This window comes from Aethina tumida, chromosome 1, assembly GCF_024364675.1.
Source record: "Aethina tumida isolate Nest 87 chromosome 1, icAetTumi1.1, whole genome shotgun sequence".
Taxonomy (NCBI): domain Eukaryota; kingdom Metazoa; phylum Arthropoda; class Insecta; order Coleoptera; family Nitidulidae; genus Aethina; species Aethina tumida.
The window spans coordinates 61,808,852-61,829,029 of record NC_065435.1 but is presented as its reverse complement, the minus strand read 5'-3'; the positions used below and the strand labels follow the sequence as shown (position 1 = coordinate 61,829,029).

The following is a 20,178-nucleotide window of genomic DNA, read 5'->3' as shown; positions in this document are numbered from 1 at the left end:
AAATTATTTAAAAATGTATATATTATCCAAGCCATTTAAGTAACAAAATAACAAATATTCTATCTGACTACACCGTCTTTAAGTATATACTCACGATTTGTGTACTTTTTTCTCTAAAATAGTGAATTAAACGATAAATTTTAATAGTTTATGTTGGTAGCTCTGCCTTTCAAATACGTAACCTCACTCTTTTAGGATTTGACATTTTCAGAGGCACGTGTGTTTGAAAATAAACACACGAAGATAATTATTAGTAGTTAGTCTTTAAATTAGAAACAGTGAAATTTAGCCATGGCGGACATTAACATAGACGCGGATAACTTTGAACCTCAGAAACCCAGTAAAAGGAGAATAAATTCGACCGGATCTGATGCCATGGATGTAGAAGTTTACAATGGCATTGAAGGTGCAAGCAAAAATAGACCACCGAAGACGAAACGCGTCAAACAAAATTCTCTATCTGAGACAAAGGACGACTTTAGGAAAATTCCAGTACCTGCACATAGATATACACCATTAAAAGAAAACTGGCTGAAAATTTTCACACCTATAGTAGAACATTTGCAGCTGCAGATTCGATTCAACCTCAAGACCAGGAATGTCGAAATTAAAACTTGTGCAGAAACTAAAGACATAGGTAATTTACAAAAAGCTGCAGACTTTGTGAAGGTAAGAAATTAAGCTATTACTTGGTATATTTTATGAATTAAATTGAATTTCAGGCATTTGTCTTTGGCTTTGAAGTAGAAGATGCACTGGCCCTCCTTCGTTTGGATGATCTGTTTGTGGAAACATTTGAAATTAAAGATGTTAAAACGTTAAAAGGTGACCATCAATCTAGAGCTATTGGCAGATTAGCAGGGAAGGGTGGAAGAACAAAATTTACTATTGAAAATGTCACAAAAACCAGGATAGTACTTGCAGATAGCAAAATTCATATTCTAGGCAGTTTCCAAAATATTCAAATGGCCAGAAGAGCAATTTGTAATTTAATTTTAGGATCACCACCATCTAAAGTTTATGGTCAACTGAGGAATGTTGCTTCAAGAGTGTCTGAGAGAATGTGAATTTGTTATCTAAATTAAGTACTAAATTGATTGTATAAATGAAATAAATACACTATTGTTATTTATTAATTTAGTATATTTTTTGAATTTATGAAACATGTACCTATATAAAAATATATTTTTTAATAATAACGGTAAATAACCATAAATTGCAACACAAATTTATTTTTTAAACTTCAGATATGATAATGTGATTAGTATTCCTATTTCTATAATAATTATCAGTATCAATAATATTTTGTTGTAAATAACGTTTCGTCCCATTCTTTTAAGCACAGATTTAGCTTGATCCAAATGTTCGTTTGCGTTTTCAAGTCTATCTCTGGTCCGAAGCAGTGCTTCTCTTTGCTCCCCTAGTTCGGTAATTACTTCATTTCCAATATTCTCTGTTTCTATCGCGATTTGGTTTGACCTGGCTAAACTTTCGCCAGTCCTCTCCAATATATTTCTACCCTCTAAAACAACTTGTCGATTGTGGGATTCCCAATCGTAATTCGTCTCGTTAAACATTTTGGTTTAAACAGTCCTTAATACACACAGAACAACAAAATTATTTTATATTTGTTTTTATATGTATATTGACAGATACGCCTGCTGATACTGTGACAGATATTAAGAGGTCTTCACATGACTACCTTTTAGTTCAGTAAAACTTTAAATAAAGTGACACATTCTATTTACGCAAATAAATTACTTAATCACTACATAAAGAAAAATTAACCAATTTTAGATATTAATTTAGTTCAAAGTACGTCTATTAATAAGTTAAATTATCCTATATAGTTACAAATCTTATCGGGAGAAACCCTAATTTGTCAAATTCGACGCATGCGTACGTCACGCAGAAGTAGTTCTTTTCAAGGCGCCTCAGAGTGCCGAAAACACGTGTGTTATTAAATATTGACGCAAAGTTTTAATTTATTGCTTTTAAATAGTTAATCCACCAAAATGTCTCTGTACAACTTCAAAAAGATTGCTGTGGTCCCAACAGCCAAGGTAATAAAAGCCATCAACAATATTAATCTATAAAATATGTTCAATATAACCTATTTTGCAGGACTTCATCGACATTATATTCTCAAAAACACAACGTAAAACTCCTACAGTAGTACATAAACAATACAAAATAACCAGGATAAGGAGTTTTTATATGAGAAAGGTCAAATTCTCCCAGCAAAGTTTTCATGATCGACTAACACAAATTCTGACAGAATTCCCTAAACTAGATGATGTTCATCCATTTTATGCCGATTTGATGAATGTTTTGTACGACAAGGACCATTACAAGCTTGCTCTGGGACAGATAAATACAGCCAAGCATTTAATAGACAAGTGAGTTATTTATATTAATTTACCAGTTACTTTTTTATGTGACATTAAATGTATCTTCTAGTGTGGCTAAAGATTACGTGAGACTATTGAAATATGGCGACTCTCTGTATCGTTGCAAACAGCTCAAGAGAGCAGCTCTGGGTCGTATGGCCACAATTATGAAAAGACAGGCTTCCAATTTAACATATTTGGAACAAGTTAGACAGCATTTGGCTCGTTTACCATCCATTGATCCATACACCAGAACAATCATTATTTGTGGTAAGTGAACAATTGTTATACAATTTTAATGACTGTGTCATTAGCACATTATACATTGTGCAATTGTGTGCAACTTATTAATTATTTTATTTATTAATGTTCTTTAAGATTAAAAGTTAGTTCTAATAATATTTGTTTAAATTCAATCATAAAAAAATAATATAAATTAATATGTGAAATAAGTTTTTTTTTTATTATTAATAGCATCAACCACTTAAGTTGTTAGCATGAAATAACTATTATATATAAAATTAGTAATTGTTATTCTTTTTTATTATTCTTAAATGTTTAGTTTGTTTTTTTCTATTTTAAATTTAGTAATTTCACATACACAACTCACATAATAATCATCTCATGTTCTTAAGTTAGGGATATTGAATATAGTATATAAAAATTGAGTTGTCATTGACTTTCTATTATTTTATATTTTAAAATTTTTTAATTAAATTAAGCTCTTGTGAAAAAATAAAACAGTAAAATATTCCTGATTTAACAAATTTAGCACAATGTATGTCCTTCATGGTCATTGGTGACTGTTTGAGACCTCCTCCTATGAGTATCAATTATTAGACTTTGGTATTACTTAGTAGTAGAGACCTTGGCAATTTCAATTTTTGTTGGTTATGATCTTGGATCAAATAAATGCAAGCGCTCCAATGGTTTTTGGGAACATGACAATGAAGACACTATAGGGTTTCAATGGGCACTTTTGATGATAATCATCCTTGGTTTATCACTCTTTTTTTTTAGAAAAGTCAATTTCTTACAATTGAATACACAAGTGAGAAATAACATTTTGCATAAAATTAAATATACTCTCATCTTATTTATCAAATATTCATATATATATTAAACAACCAGTACAATTGTTTTTCTTTGATGTTAAAGTTAATTTTTGAATTTGCAGGTTTCCCGAATGTAGGAAAGTCTTCCTTTATCAACAAGATCACCAGAGCTGATGTTGAAGTACAGCCTTATGCTTTCACTACTAAATCTTTGTATGTGGGCCACACAGATTATAAATACCTTCGTTGGCAAGTGATCGACACACCCGGTATCCTTGATCACTCACTGGAAGAACGTAACGTTATTGAAATGCAGGCAATTACAGCTATGGCTCATTTAAGAGCTTGCATATTGTATTTTATGGATTTATCTGAACAATGTGGTCACACATTGGATGAACAAGTCAAATTGTTTGAGTCCATAAAACCATTATTTGCTAATAAGCCTTTGATTGTGGTCGCCAACAAGATTGATATACTTAAATTAGACGATTTGACTCCAGAAAGAAGAACTGTCTTGAAAGATATTGAAGATGATTCTAACATAACTGTCCTTGAAATGTCCACTGTTACTGATGTGGGTGTGATGGAAGTTAAGACAGAAGCTTGTGAGAAGTTGCTAAGCTACAGAGTGGACCAGAAGATGAGGACCAAAAAGGTTGACGGTGTTCTAAACAGATTACATGTAGCAGTGCCTAAACCAAGAGATGACAAAGTTAGGGCTCCTTGTATTCCTGAATCTGTACTCGCTAAGAAATTGCAGACTGCCGAAAAACGTAAGCGCAAATTGGAACGTGACATTGAACTTGAAGAAGGCGACGATTATGTTCTTGACCTTAAGAAGGAGTACCACGATATACCAGAGGAAGAGCGCTACGACATCATTCCGGAGATATGGGAGGGTCACAACATCGCAGATTATATCGATCCAGAGATCTTCGATAAATTGGAGGAGCTTGAAAAGGAAGAAGAAATTAGGGATGAAACCGGCATGTATGTTGTACCCAAGATTGAGCTGGATGAAACTATGCAGGAAATTAAGAAACTGGCATTGCAAATTCGCCACAAGAAGGCCATCATCAAGGACGAAGCTCGCATTAATAAACAGTCCCGTAAGCCGGTTCTTCCACGTACATCTGGCGCTAAAGTTCGTGATCGGTCTGTAACGAAACTTAGGGAAGAGATGGAGAATTTGGGCGTTGACATGTCAGAGACTAGTGATGCTCACTTTACAAAAACTAAACCAAGAAGTAGGTCTGTGGGAGCGCCAGCCAAACGTATGAAGATGGATGTTGATGTAGTACCTACACGAACTAAGAATAAGGTCTTGACTAAACCACCTAGGAATGAGCTGGGAGTGAAGGACGTGATTGTAAGTTACATATTTTATTACGTGAAATATAAATAAATGTTAATTTGCGTATTCTTTTAGATGAAGAAGAAATTGGCTAAGCTCGCTCACAGAGCCATCAGTAAGAAGGTGGCGAAAATGGGTCTTAAGGGAGAAGCAGATAGGTTCATTGGTACTAAAATGCCTAAACATCTCTTTGCTGGAAAGAGAGGAGTAGGCAAAACGGATAGGAGATAAATACATATATTCATATTGTTAATTATTGTTTGATTGTATTTAAAAGGAATTAAAATAAACCGAAACTTTAACAGATTATTTGCTTTCATTTGTATCTAAACTATTTCTCATTAATATTTATTACAATGTGTGTATATAGGTTCATTTACAAGATAAGAATATATATACGACTAAAGTCGAAAACTTAATAGAATATAGATGATGTATAGAATCCATTAAATACGTAGTACTTTGATACTAATCTTCAATTTTATAATGAGTATGAACGTGTACATATATGGTACATATATATCACTCACATTTAAATTATACTAAATAAATAGTTCTTATTAAATAAATATATATACAATATTAATAAATTTATAAATCTATATAGGGGGATCCACAACGGACATTATAGAATTGATCGCAGACTTGAAATTGTTCATTGAACAAAGTTCCATTCGTGCAAAGGAATGAACCAACGGAATTGTGTTCGCAGATGTGATAAGCCTACAACAACCAATAATGGATATTCAATAACAACAGAAAATGTTTCCAATTCAAACCTGACATCCTGTTTCTACGTCAGCATAATATCCTGGATCTCTTCCTTGACAAGAAAAACTGGTTCTTGGCACACTGGCGAAAGTGGGATGTAATGGGGGATTGTGATGAAGATGTAAATCGTGATATCCATCATAAGGCGTCGAACCTGGTATAATATAATGTCCACCTTGGACTGTCACATCTTGAAAAAAAGTTTTACAAATCATCAAAACTCAAATGACGAATTTTTTGTTTCCTATTTAAATAAACAATATATTAGCGGAATGTTACATCAATTATTACAGTTTATCATTTTAAATTTGTACAGTACAGACCGGTGTTATTTAAGTTCGACATTTTTTATACTAAATAATTAAAAATTAATATGAATGTTAATTATAATCTAATAAATCTCATAGAGTATATCATGGTTAATAACACTTAAAATACATATTACATTATAGACCATAATCTGTATTTACAAGATTACCTTGTATTTATACATTTATTATAAAAAAAGTGAAATGCCAATATAATGTTAGATTTATAATAATTTTAATATGTATTAAATTAACAGCTCGATTAAGAAAATGTCAAATTTATTCACTTTTAACCTCAGTTATTTTCTGAAGGATGATGTTATGTTTGAATGACATGCTTTCATTAGATTAATCTTAACACGAGGACATTTAACGAACTACTAGCTTGCTCATTAGTGTTTAGTATTGTTACATGATTTATTATTGGTTATTTATTTCCAATCTGGTAGATTGCGTTTCTGATATTTTTTAATCAATTAATTGTTTATTATTTATTAACTCTCCACTTATCTAGAAGTCAAATACAAAGAACAAAATTTAAATTTTAAATACTAAATACTTAATACAAAAAGATCTTTAATGTATATATTATTATGTACTTATAATAACGTCAATTGATTTCTATATTACGTTAAAAATATATTCGGTTAAGTAACAATGATATGTTACTTAATAAATATTTTAAATATATTTGTATACTTTTTATACTAATTATCTTATTTCAAAATCACAAACAATTATTCTAAATAAATTACATCACGAAATTGTTAAAGTTAATATGATATATACAATATTTTTGTAATTTTAATATTTGTGTAGGGAACTGGAAATGTAGAAAATATTTATTAGAAATATTATTTCTAAGTTTTATGGTTTAAAAATATTTTAAAATAAAAAAATAATTAATTTAAAATATAAAATAATAAATTATATGCTAAAGGATAGAAAACATATGTTACTGGAAAATCGAACATATTTTTGTTTAACAATTTTAATGTTCTTCAGTTATAGTAATCATTACAAAAAATGATGAAATTATATGAATTCTGTACTGGTAGTCAAGCTTATTCCATTAATATTCAATAATAAACAACAGGTGTAACCATACTTTATGTTAGAATAATCCAAAATTAAAAATAATGAAGTTATCTCAATACTTACACAATAAAACAGAATGGACCAGCAGCAACTTCATATTTAAAACAGTACAATTGCACTTGAACCGTTTCAGCGTACACAACTGATCGGCGCGAAAAAATGTACCCCAATTTAAAACATTTTTACTGAAGTACTTATCTGGGTCAAGCGAGAAATTGTTAGCCGTTCACCCGACTATTTGTTGTGCGGTGCGTCGAGACTAGTTTGTTTGAAATTGCCTTTTTTAAAGGTTACATTGGGGCCAAACAAGGCCGCTACTCCCCCACAAGTCAAATTGCGAATTGCTGGACGGGTAATTGCTTTTACTAATTAATTTCGGTCGGTGTCGAAATTGAATGGAAGCAAATGAATAAAAAAAAAATAGTACGGGCGAGGTCAGTTGGGTGGGTTGGTTTTCGGATTTGGGCGATGCCGGAGTTCCTGGTCCAAAGGCTGCAATCATTAACGGTGGTTGTGCTGTGAATATCAAAAATAACAAAAATTTAGTACACATGTATCCACGTTTATGAATATCTAGAATATCCAGTTTTTTGTGGTAAGAAAAGAAAGAAATTTTAAAGTACACAGATAGAAAGAAGCGTTGCAAATCAAAAACATGACTACAAATTAAATATGTTTGCGAAGGATGCACGAACAAAGATAAACTTGATTTGCCAATAGCAAAAACATTACCCGTGCGTACTCAATTAACCCCTTTTATCCGCATCCCGTTGTTTACTCTTGAGAAGAGGAGGCGGCGAACGTCGAGTGATTATTGCATAAGAGGAACTCGCAATGGCACGTTCGCAGTTACCAGTCAGTCTCTAGCCCGGCTGCTTCTGACAATTATTGACTACTGCCAGGAGCAGCTCCTGAATGTAAATTAGGGGAACTTCGCATTGAATCAAAGCAACAAGCCGAGAATCTGCCACTTCGCGATGTTTCTTTGTTCAAACGTTCATGCCCGCCTTTCCCCCGTCCGAGTCCGCCTCACGATGTTCATTTTGATTTCGATTGACTTATTGTTCGCGGGAAACTGCGAAAATTGGGGAGATGTAATGGCAATAATTCGATTGATTTAGTTGCGTTGCTAATTCAATTTAATGTTGAGCTAATTTAAGGATGTGCTTGTTTCCCATCATTCCACCATGCATCTTAATGTATTTATTGCAAAAGTATTTCTTAATTTATGATTCTTAGCTATTTAAGTAGTATCTAGTTCTTTACATACAGAACAAAAGTATGGAAACATTTAAAAATATATTAACACTAGAATAGTCAAGGTAAAAATAATAAAGTCTATGTATTGAAATATATTTGGTATTTATTACTACATTATGGTTTTTATAATTTTAATTTAGTTGACTTGAAAAGTAAAATTGTGTATAGGAGAAAATAAATAAATATCTCAGTGTAACTCTCCATAACACGGAAAATAGGAGTAAACATTAAAAATATAAATATTTGGAAGAGTCTATAGCAGAAGTGTAAAGTTTCAAAGTGTCAAAGGTATGACCTAAAGTACTGAACTCACACAAATAATCATTGAGGAGGGAATGGGAATGTTGTAGATCATATGACATTGGTACAACTGAATTAATTGAGGGTAAAGTGTATGAAAAAAAAATAATTCTATTTAAATATTTTGAAAACAGAATACTCCCATATGAACAAGAAGAATTGCCTCTATGGTGGATGTAAATTCGTGGCCACAGTAACGATTTCAATAAGAAAAAAAGATTAAGACAATACAAAAAAGTGATAAATATTGAAGAAAAGCGAGAAATCAGAACTATCATTCTGTGTCAAGGTATCCAACGTATAAGGTTTTTTAAGTTATTTTGGTGAAAAGCATGTTGGACTATTTCTGTTTTTAAATGAAGTTTACGGTTGATGGCCATTTTGAAGACCTCAACGTTTCTCATCATAAACTGGGTATCGAAGTTATTGAACATCGTTGGGAAAAGAATTCGAAAGTAAAACGGGAAAGAGATTTTTGTCTCAATTTTTTATGTTTTTTTCGTTAGGTCGAGTACTTTTGGGACTGTCCTTGTAGTGTACTAATTTGAATCCATGAGTTTAATACCCTTCAGTTCTAAGTGTGTGAGTTTGAATAAAATTTATGTAATTGTAATTATTTCTTTATCTGATCTCATGATTTTTAATTTATTTATTACTTTTACTAAATGTGCGAAAAACAAACAATGAAAATACATTTTTAGTATCATTTATAATTTAAGCACACAAATGAATAAATAATGGATAAATTTAATATATAAAATATTAATAACTCATTACTAAAATTATAAATACACAATATTAAAAACTCGTTATTTAATTAAGTTTGTATAAAAATATATTTTACAAAATATTATCTCATTATTTTACAATACAACAAATTGTTTTAATTTATTAAGTGATTTTCTGTGATAATATATTATTTTAATGTGTGGAAATATTAACTGGAATAATGTATCTAGAACTTTGACAATTTTTAGAAAAAATCCTGAAATATTTGAAACAATCTTTTCAAGCATTATACGGAATATAGCCGTTCAAGGAGGTCGGAAATCATTCCTTACCTTTGTTTCAAATTCAATAATATGGCATTCCTAAATCCCTTGGATCCTAATTTGGCCGACTATGATTTAAATGTGGTTCTTGGCACGTTACACTGTTATTGTTCGCCAATATCTGTTTAACATTTTCCCGAGTAGTTGAATAGGATGATGAGGTACAATCAAGTGATCACCACGGTCCCCCCCACATCTAACACCTTTCTTAATTAGTCAAACTAAAGAAAATCCAGAATGTTATAATTTTTACTGTTTTCATTATAATATTATTAGAATCTTGTAATGCATAAACTACATTTTTTATATGTTTTTGGCCACATTTTGCAGTGAATAAAATTTTATTTTAAATAATTTTAAAAATCAACAATTGAAAAAGAAAATATTCTGTTGTCTTTATCAAATTAACGTTTCAATTTAATCACGATTTTAATAATTGTAAACAGTCTATCAAAAATAAACGTGCCCTCTCCCCTTGAATGTGAAATCGTTTTTATTAACAAAATACTCCGCCAATTGAACGAGTATGGTCCCACGCCCCCGATGTCCATATATTACCCTCATTCTTATGTGCATTTTGATGCAGCGTAGTGAATATAAATATATTCCTGTCAGAATAACTTACCCCAAAACGGCCATCAACATAAACAGATTCATGAAATTCAACACTCTCCAAATTGCAAGGAATAACTCATAGATATTGTGTTGTTTGTTAAAAACTTTAATGACAATAACGCAGGCGTGGATTTATACAGATTAATTAACCCTTCCGCAGGATGTTGTGCCATTGACACGTGCCCCTAACAAAAATGATCCCTTTTTACATCATTCCGCAAATTGGCAAAGGACGGGAGGGCCGAATGCTGGGAGGAAAATCGACGAATTGAATGCGATAGTAAATGGGTGACAATCTCTTTATGCCTGATCCAATTTGCGCCCGATTTTATTTGACCCGGTAATTCAATCACGATCGCAGCAAGCAGTCACATCTACTCGTCGTGTCTGCTCCTTCCCGTTCTTCCATTCCCAACTTTATTGCACGACTCGGGGTGTCCCTTTGATTGGGCACAAGTGCCGATGATGGAATTCGATTTGTTTTTACGTTCGCTGATTAATAAGTTCCAAAATTATTTACAGCCTAAACTTTACTTATTTATTTTGTTTTATACGGATATTGAATGAAGTTAATTCAAACGTTTCAACGAAAAAACAATGTAAATCTCTATTTGTAATTTTAAACTGTTGATTTTATATACGTATTTTACTCTAGTTACACAGCTACTATTTCTGTTTCAAGCTATCTAAACATACCGGATATTTCTAATCCAATTAGTTCAGAAGGCGTAAGTGCGAGATAGAGTGAGGGTGCGAAGACCAGTAATTCCAAATCAATCATCAAATTCCCTAAATGTCCCCGGCTCAGTAATCACGAAATGACTGTGTGTTTAACGCTGTAATTCATGTTAGAGTATCTCAATATCTTTAGTGTTAATAATGTCAATGCTCAACCACTAAACATAATAGAAAATAAATTCATTTCATTTAATATACTTTTTACAAGTTTAGTCAAAACTATTTAATTTATATTTTAAATTTGATACTTAATTGGATGTTTAATTTAGAAATAACATAAAATACAGTTATCAGTCAAAAGTAATAAGCAAAATTATTTAGAGTATTTAAATTTAAATGAATAAAAAAGTGATAATCAAAATATTTTAAATTTTATTTAAGATTATAAATTGATTATATTTATTACAATTATTTATTTTGTACTTAAATCAAAGTAGTTGCCACTTAAATCTTAAACAAAAAAATGCAAAATATGAATGGTCACAGAAAAAGCATACTTTTAAAAATATATATTATAAATAACTTAAAAAATTTGTTTATATTCTGTTAGGTACCATTTGTTCGTTACAACAGCCTATTGAAATTCCACTTTTCATCTAAATTTAACACTTTGATGTTATGATAACACGCCAAAAAAAGGGCCTCAAACCGTTGTGTTCCTACCACCGTTTATTTAGACCAAAGATTTGATTTTTTGGTGTATTTAGACCAAAGATTTGATTTTTTGTTTATTAGTATTTCTCTCTTCTCTGAAATGCAATTTTTATTTTTCCCTCTTGAAGGTAGGTTATTCGATAAATTCTTACTCTTAAGAGTATTGTTAAATAGCACCACAAAATGTATTTATATATGCATATATTATTTCTTTGACTAATCAAATCAAACTACCATCTGCGTGTAAAGTAATGTCGCCGTTGAGATAAGATGTATGACAAAACAGTAATATAAATGGACAAATTTTAAATTAAATTTTTTTACTTTACAAAATGTTTAATTTCATTTTTTTTCTCTGGTCACCACTGTACCTTTCAAATGAAAGCCACATTTTCCTTAAAAAAATAATTGATTGTACTAAATAATTACTAAGTAATTTGGCACGTGTGAGAAAATTTAGTAATATTATTAACTGTTCCATTCAATGTCGGGGGAAATTTTTTAGAGCTCACTCATATTTCAGTAGTACAAATACAGCTGAATTTCGTTAACTCAAACCACGATTTACCAGAAAAAAAATCGAGTTATCAAGTAAAAATTACATATAATTTTCACCCTAGAGTGAACCAGTTTACTTCGAATTATCAAAAATTCGAGTTATCAAAGTTCAACTGTATTATTATTCATTATTTCAGCTAAAACTAAAATTTGTGGTTCATTAAGATTTTGAACGTGAAAGTGAAGAAATCCTGGAAAATAAGTGCCAAAAATATTCTGTATATTACTAAAGTAGGAATCCATCAGTTCATTTTGTATCGTGTTGTCTATTTCATTACAGTGAAGTGTTCTTTACAACATATTTTCTGTAATTAGTTGTTTAGATGGTTCCATATGAAACGTGGGATACGTTTTCGTGTTTCATTAAATTTATTAAAAAACGTTTGTTCTCTATGCAATTGAGTTATAAAATAAATAAGGAGATATCTTTGGAGACAGTTTTTATACCAGGAGTCACTAGTTTCAGTAAAGACACTATACAGTGGACGCTGGAGAAAATTAGGAAACTGACGAATTAATTTATAGGTTTATAAAGTATTTTTAGAAAAGCACTCTGGAGACCTTACTATTCTTGGAAACATCACTTTTTTCTAAATTGTCACTGTGGAAAATTAAACTATCTCTAGATAAATTCACTTTTGATTCAAACTATAAAAAATATTTCTAAAACTAGGAGTTAAAACTCAATTAAAAATTAGTATAAACAAGAATGGAATATTGAAAATTAACATTAGCTGTGGGCTTTGTACCTTTTATTCATGGGCTGAAGTTAACAATATGAACTTAACGGATTTTTTAGTTACTAGCTGATATTAGATCTGATATTCTTGGTGGTAGAAAAAGTATAGTATGCAAATCGGCTTATAAGCTTTTCCAGACACTCCCTTAATTAAACACTTGCCCGCTGCGCTCGCCTGGTTCTAATTAAAACTTGTGTTTAAAATGCAGTTTATAAAAGTTATTGCATAATATACTATTAAAAACAAGAAATATTGAAGTAATTTAAGTAAAAATCTCGATGAGCGACACAAAATATTTTAGACATATGTACAAAAACGCTAATATGATTTGAAGAACAATTTCTAAAAGATTAAATTACCCACTCAGCACGGATCTCGTTTTGAAAGCTCATTTAAATTTTGCTTTAAAGGTGCTGAAATACATAACATAACAGCCCCATCTACCCAAAGACTTTGGTGACCACCAAAAGAATATTAATATCCTAAATAAAAGTTTACATAAAAAATAAAAATGAATGATTCGTCTAACTTTTCAATAAACCCCAGTAATAACAATTGAATCGATGCCTCACCGTCTAGACATATGAACTTAAAAAAACCTCCAACAAAACGCTCCGTTTAATTTTTTCCTGGGGTTACACAACCCCATCGGGCCAACGGGGGTTCTTACGTAAGGAGAGGCAGCACGATGTAACTCTTAAAGTGACGAGGGGCCAGAGGGGTTGAGGAGGGAGGTGATACGAAGCGGGGGCAAATGGAAGCGCAGCGGCGACGGACGCCTGCAACAGATATGTGGGCAACCGACGTCAGCGTCGCCGACGTCCCCGGCAATCACCGTAATGTCGAAACCATGTCGCATCGGTCGTCCGAACTGTTTTAATCCCCCGCCGCGATCCGAATTCTACCTCTCTTTCTCCCGTTTTCCATCTTCATTCGGCCCTAAATGCAGAGCCGGCCTCTCTATCTGTCAAACACCAATTTGCCTATGATTTTTTCGGGATATATATGGATTAAATAAATAAATTCAATTACTTATGAAACATTATTTATTAGAAACGAACAAAATACAAAATTCTAAGTCACAATTTATTTTTGCAGTGTATTTTTACGTTTGTAGTTGTAGCTCTTACCCTGAGCCTCAACACTTGTAACGATAAATTTACGGTTAACCCTGCAAGTGGTACCACACTTTGGAGATCCGCATTTAGGACAGTCGAAGAAGCAGCCCACACAATCTGGAGTCAGGCAATCGCACAAATCCGTCCCAGATTTGATGTGAACCCCATATTTATCAAACAAAGGCTGCTTAGTTTTGCGACGATTTGTTTTGGGCCTTGCCGGCGGCTGCTTAACCGCCTCAATTTTCTTATTCCTTGGTCTGATACAATATTTGTGCTTAGGGGTTGAACCAGTTGCTGTCGATGTTGAAGGACCGGCCTCAGTAGCGGTTGATTCTGCAGCAACTTTTGGATTCGGCTGGGCATCAAGTTTCTTGATATTTGAAACTTTCGACATATCATCCATTTTAAATCACTTGAAGTAGTCACAAATTATCACATGTAAATCACTTTTGCCGTGCTCTATGCCACAGTTGTTTGGTAGACAGTTTTACATAACCTCAACATTTACACTGAATTATACAGTATATATTATATGAAACTTTTTTGTGCCTTTCCTAAATGTTTTATTTATATTTTTTATTCGTTATATTTAAAACACTTTTTCACTAGCAAAAGTCTTTTTAAGAGACTCACAGAAAACCTCTCTATCTAAAAAAATAAACGTGTGCGGTTGAATCTCAGGCGACCACATGTATTGTGATGAGTGGTGATTATAAGCATGGAATAAATGTAATTTCTTTTTCATTTCATTAGATTTATTTGTATATTATTTCGTATTGAATAGAAACAACTATATACTATGTAGTATATTTAGTTAAAATTGTTATAAATGTTAGTTTGCAAAAAAAAATAATTTTTATTAATACACATTTTAATCAAAAAGTGGTCATAACAAATATGAAATAATACATACAATAATACATTAAATAACTTTGGAAATAGTTTATTTATTTAATATTTGGTATCACAACTATTTTATTTAATAACTTCTCTATATCGTCGAATCAACAAGATTGCAAGCGCTAAAAGAGACATAGAAATATTTAAATTCAATGATTATTACCAATTAGATTAATGTACAAAAGATGAGGAAAGGTTGTAAAAAATAATGGGTATTTTACAATATATTATTGAAATAAATAAAATTAATTAAATTCAAATAAGGTATGTTTTTTTCTTAGTATAAATGGGGTTAAATAAATAAATTCAATTACTTTTGAAACATTATTTATTACAAACTAATAAAATACAAAATTCTAAATCACCATTTATTTTTGGAGTGTATTTTCGATTTCGTACTTGTAGTTGTTACCCTCAACCTCAACACTTGTAATGATAAAGTTACGGTTAACCCTGCACGTGGTGCCACACTTTGAAGATCCGCATTTAGGACAGTCGAAGAAGCACCCCACACAATCTGGAGTCAGGCAATCGCACAAATCCGTCCCAGAATTGATATGAACCCCACGCTCATCAAACAAAGGCTCGTCAGTGTTGCGATCATCAGTTTCCGGCTTTGTTGGCGACTCCTTAACCAGATCAATTTTCTTATCTTTTGATTTGGTACTATATTTGTAATTGGGGCTTGGGGCAGTTCCTGTTGAGGTGGAAGGGCCGGCGTCTGCAGCTACTTCTGGATTCGGTTGATCAGCGGATTTCAACACATTCGAAACTGTCGACGGAGCACTCATTTTAAAAGATTTGAAATAAACACAGATTATCAATTGTAAGTCGCTCTTGCCATGCTCTCTGCACAGTGCAGACATTTATGAAACCGGCTTTCTGGGGTCTAAGACCATATTGGAGTGCTCGTTTTTGTTTGCTACGTTCGGCACGTATCGGTTCCCGAATTGAAACACGACTGCATTTGTGTCTTCTGACTCACTTAGTTATTATATTTTTCCAATACTTTGACTGTATATATTAATTGATGTATTTGGAATATGAATTTTCCGAATACCAAATTATATGTAATAACTTATAAATGATATAATATATAATATACTAGCTGTACTCGCGACTTCGTCCGATAGCGAGTTGAGTACGATCGTTTTCTAGACGATAATCTCGAGAATCTAAAGATTCTTGAGCCCTTAACAATGAATGACGTGTTCTATCTAATTGTAATTGTTCATTCCTCTCAGAACTACTCTCATTCGACCTAGACATGACATCCGTAATCTACAATTTGTAAGACGACTTTCCCTATCTTGTTTAGATTCATTTTCACGTCGCAATTCTTTGGCTTTTGGCCTTTCTCTTGTTTTTAGAGAGATTTGACTTTCCTTTAGGCATAACTAAATATTAGAAAAAAACAACTATCTACGTTATTAACAAAATAAAATAACCTATTAATAATTTATCAATATCAATGTAAATCTGTATATTTAACACAAATGTACTTAATTTATAATTATTTATAATTATTACTTAAAGGTAAAAAAGGAAAGCAGTAAAAATGTAACAAAATATTTTGAATCAAGATAAGATAAGAAGAACGGATCGGTGGAATTATAAAAGATACCTATCAATCAAATCAAACTATCTACTGGATAGTACTTGGACATTGCAACATTACTTTATTTTTCTAAAATAAAAGTAGACTAAGTTACTCCTTATTACATCAGCTACCTGCCAATAAAAGTCCCGTCAAAATCGGTCCAGCCATTTCAGAGATTAGCGGGAACAAACAGATAGACAGACAAAGTGACAAAAATTGTAAAAAATGTTATTTTGGTGTATGTACCGTATTTATATTCATATGCATGTAGTAAGAAGCGGTTATTTCAATATTACAAACAGATACTCCAATTTTATTTATATGTATAGATTATAAATATTTAATTTTACATTTGTGTTGCTGGTTTTAAGATACTGTCTTTTTCCGAAAATAAGACACTGTCTTACTTTCTTTTTGGTCCAAAATACGCGCTAGAGCTTATTTTCGAGGGAGGGCTAAAATAAAAGTATATATTTTTATTTAATATTTATTTTACATAGAATACAGAAATTTAAATTTATTCAATTACAGTCATGTCATTTTCTTCTGGAACATCGTCATAAATAAAATTCTGAACTATATTCTGATTTTCTTCCAAATCCATTTCCTGTTGAATCATTGGTCAGAATCTCTCATATCTTGAGATATAGCTATCGTTAAATAAATACTTTTTGTCTAAGTAGCCTGTTTGTAGTGCATTGGAAACATCATTATTTTCGGGGGATGTCTTTTTTTTACAAAAAGTTCCGAAAATCACGATAGGGCTTATTTTCGGAGGATGTATTATTTTGCAAAAAGTTCCGGAAATCGCGATAGGACTTATTTTCGGAAAAAGACGCTAGTTATCCTAGTATTAAGATACCTACTAATATTATTGTGTTTTACCATTACAACTATGTATAATTTCTGCGTTTTCTTAAATATCTCTGAACCCATAAAATTATTAACGACGGCGAATTTCGCGAATTTGATATTATTTACTAATTTCAAATTATATATGAACCACAATGTTGGAGATTCGCACCTAATATCATATACTGTAAAAGCTCTTTATTTGCGGGGTATGTGTTCCGTAAATATGCCGCAAATACAGAAACCGTGAATATGGAATGGTAATTTATATAGGATTATAGGTGACAAAATAAAGAACAAATATATAAAAAAATCAATTTAATTGAGGTTTTTAACCATACTGATTAATTATTATCTTCAGACTTAGGCAATGACTTAAAGAATTTTGTAATTTTTTCTTGCTTGGTAGCAATTTGCCTTGCTGGATTACGAACAATTTTAGCTGAGAGTGAAGTTGAAGCTACAAACGACCTTATTTTATCTTCGGATTTTTTTTATTGATCAATTACTCGATCAATTTTTGTAATGAATGGAAAGATGAAACGATAAATGCAAATGCAATGCGGCTCTTGCCAAAGGATGGAACTGTTTGTTTGAATTCTCATAAACAACCGAACGCGGCAAAGGCGGTTTATGTCAAAGGCCGAAAAAATACAGCATCGATATTATTTATTACATACATATTCAAGTTTGTGCAATGCTATAAAACACTTTTTTACTTCGCGTCTAATATAAACATAAACATGCGGGTCCCCTCTAGTTACGATCCGATACAGAAAGCGAACCTTGACGAGCTCAAAGGCGCCGAACTTGTCTAACGACATTACAACGTTCCCAGAAAGGCGGTTTCCGAAGTGGCCGCCCTGTCTCTGTAAAACAGATACATTTACATAATCTTAATTTAATAATATTTTTGTGTCAAATTTAAAATTAATATTAAAACATATATTAATTGAAATTATTGTATTCTCCTAGCTGTTCTATTTATTTATTTTTTTCCATTATATTTAAAACATTTTTTCAATAGTATGAAAAGTATTATTGATTCACAAAACCTCTACCTAAAAAAATAAATGTGTTATTTAATTTATTTTTCATTTCATCAAATTTATATAATATTTCTTACTGAATAGAAATAGAAACAGCTATATAAATATGTAGTTATAAATATTAATGATAGTTTGCAAAACAAAATATTTTTCATTAAAATACATTTAAATCAAAATATGGTCATAGCATAAGTATGTAATAATATCATATACATGAAATAAATTTGTAAATAATTATTTAATATTTGGTAGCATAACTATTTTGTTTAATAAATTCTAGATATCGTCTGTTCATCGAGTTGACTAGATTGCGATTCATTTGCACAAGAACGTTTACCTATTCTATAAATGCTCTTGTTATTGATGATTTTATGTTTGATTATTAAATCCAGATGCTGTATAAAGAATGTCAGAGTATTGAAGTGGAATTTAAAGTCGCCGGATCTTAATCTGATAGAAAATCTATGGAAAATATTAGGCTGAAAAATTAGACGAAAAAAATATCGATTTAATAAAAGTGCCAAAAGAGGCATAGAAAAATATAGATCCAATGATTATTACCAATTAGATCAATGTACAAAAGATGAGGAAATGTAAAAACAATGAGTACTCTGTAAAATATTAAAAAAAATTACATTATATTATTGAAATAAATAAAATATAACTTATCTTTTTAAAAGTTGCTCCACTTTTCTCCACCTAATTTTAATTAGTTTTAATATTCCGCCGAAATCCGAATGCAACTTTTGTTTCACCCGTTTCCCGGACTGGCCTGTCAAACTACCAAACACCAAATTGGGTATGTTTTTTTCTGAGTATAAATGGGGTCAAATAAATAAATTCAATTACTTTTGAAACATTATTTATTATAAATTAATAAGATACAAAATTCTAAATCACCAATTAGTTTTGGAGTGTATTTTCGATTTTGTACTTGTAGTTCTTACCCTCAACCTCAACACTTGTAACGATAAATTTACGGTTAACCCTGCAAGTGGTACCACACTTTGGAGATCCGCATTTAGGACAATCGAAGAAGCAGCCCACACAATCTGGAATCAGGCAATCGCACAAATCCGTTCCAGATTTGATATGAACCCCACGCTTATCAAATAAAGGCTGCTTAGTTTTGCGTCCATTAGTCACCGGCATGGTGGGCGGTTTCTTAACCCCCTCAATTTTCTTATTCTTTGATCTTGTATTATATTTGTGAGTGGGGGTTGGAACAGTTGCTGTCGAGGTGGAAGGGCCGGCGTCAGCGGCTGTTGATTCTGTAGCTATTTCTGGATTCGGCGGGGCATCAGGTTTCTCGACATTCAAATCTGCGGATGAAGCACTCATTTTAAATGATTTGAAATAACGACAAATTATCAGTTGTAAATCACTCTTGTCGTGTTCTATGTCAAAGCTATTTGGCAGATAGTTTTACATAACCTCAACATTTAACAACAATATTGTTGTATTAAATTTAAAGGCAATTTTCAAATAAATTTTAATTGAAACTTTTTTTGTGCACTTCCTAATTGTTTTATTTATTTTTTATTAATTATGTTTAAAACATGTTTTCAGTAGTACCAAATGTTATTTTTAAAAAATACCCTATCTAAAAAAGATAGACGAGTGCATTTCAATTTACCGCCATCACATGTTCAGTGGTGGTCGAAAGTATGGAATGAATTTAATTTATTATTCATTTCATTAGATTCGTTTGTATATTGTTTCTTATTGAATAGAAACAATTGTATACATATGTAGTTGTA

General features: G+C 31.4%; 6 protein-coding genes across 6 annotated transcripts; 2 read left to right on the top strand and 4 right to left on the bottom strand.

Moving 5' to 3' along the window:
- Positions 1-187: 187 nt before the first annotated feature.
- Positions 188-1,136, top strand: LOC109598104 (RNA-binding protein pno1). The gene is made up of 2 exons (XM_020013942.2): positions 188-669; positions 723-1,136. Exons 1-2 carry the CDS (start codon positions 292-294, stop codon positions 1,065-1,067), a joined length of 723 nt encoding a protein of 240 aa, XP_019869501.1. The 5' UTR covers positions 188-291; the 3' UTR covers positions 1,068-1,136.
- Positions 1,137-1,216: 80 nt separating this feature from the next.
- LOC109598114 (vesicle transport through interaction with t-SNAREs homolog 1B) lies at positions 1,217-1,679 on the bottom strand. Its single transcript, XM_020013954.2, has one exon. It carries the CDS (start codon positions 1,575-1,577, stop codon positions 1,230-1,232), a length of 348 nt encoding a protein of 115 aa, XP_019869513.2. The 5' UTR covers positions 1,578-1,679; the 3' UTR covers positions 1,217-1,229.
- Positions 1,680-1,903: 224 nt separating this feature from the next.
- On the top strand, positions 1,904-5,108 carry LOC109597272 (nucleolar GTP-binding protein 1). The gene is made up of 5 exons (XM_020012922.2): positions 1,904-2,063; positions 2,125-2,399; positions 2,461-2,660; positions 3,568-4,817; positions 4,878-5,108. Exons 1-5 carry the CDS (start codon positions 2,016-2,018, stop codon positions 5,031-5,033), a joined length of 1,929 nt encoding a protein of 642 aa, XP_019868481.2. The 5' UTR covers positions 1,904-2,015; the 3' UTR covers positions 5,034-5,108.
- A 285-nt stretch (positions 5,109-5,393) lies between these two features.
- Positions 5,394-7,133, bottom strand: LOC109597875 (U-scoloptoxin(01)-Cw1a-like). The gene is made up of 3 exons (XM_020013661.2): positions 7,043-7,133; positions 5,582-5,763; positions 5,394-5,525 (listed from the first exon to the last, which is right to left on the bottom strand). The coding sequence occupies exons 1-3, from the start codon at positions 7,074-7,076 to the stop codon at positions 5,394-5,396; spliced, it is 348 nt and encodes a 115-aa protein (XP_019869220.1). The 5' UTR covers positions 7,077-7,133.
- A 6,849-nt stretch (positions 7,134-13,982) lies between these two features.
- On the bottom strand, positions 13,983-14,420 carry LOC126266483 (ARL14 effector protein-like). Its single transcript, XM_049970557.1, has one exon. It carries the CDS (start codon positions 14,418-14,420, stop codon positions 13,983-13,985), a length of 438 nt encoding a protein of 145 aa, XP_049826514.1.
- Positions 14,421-15,227: 807 nt separating this feature from the next.
- Positions 15,228-19,909, bottom strand: LOC126266518 (ARL14 effector protein-like). Its single transcript, XM_049970672.1, has 2 exons — positions 19,373-19,909; positions 15,228-15,336 (listed from the first exon to the last, which is right to left on the bottom strand). Exons 1-2 carry the CDS (start codon positions 19,757-19,759, stop codon positions 15,286-15,288), a joined length of 438 nt encoding a protein of 145 aa, XP_049826629.1. The 5' UTR covers positions 19,760-19,909; the 3' UTR covers positions 15,228-15,285.
- Positions 19,910-20,178: the final 269 nt, after the last annotated feature.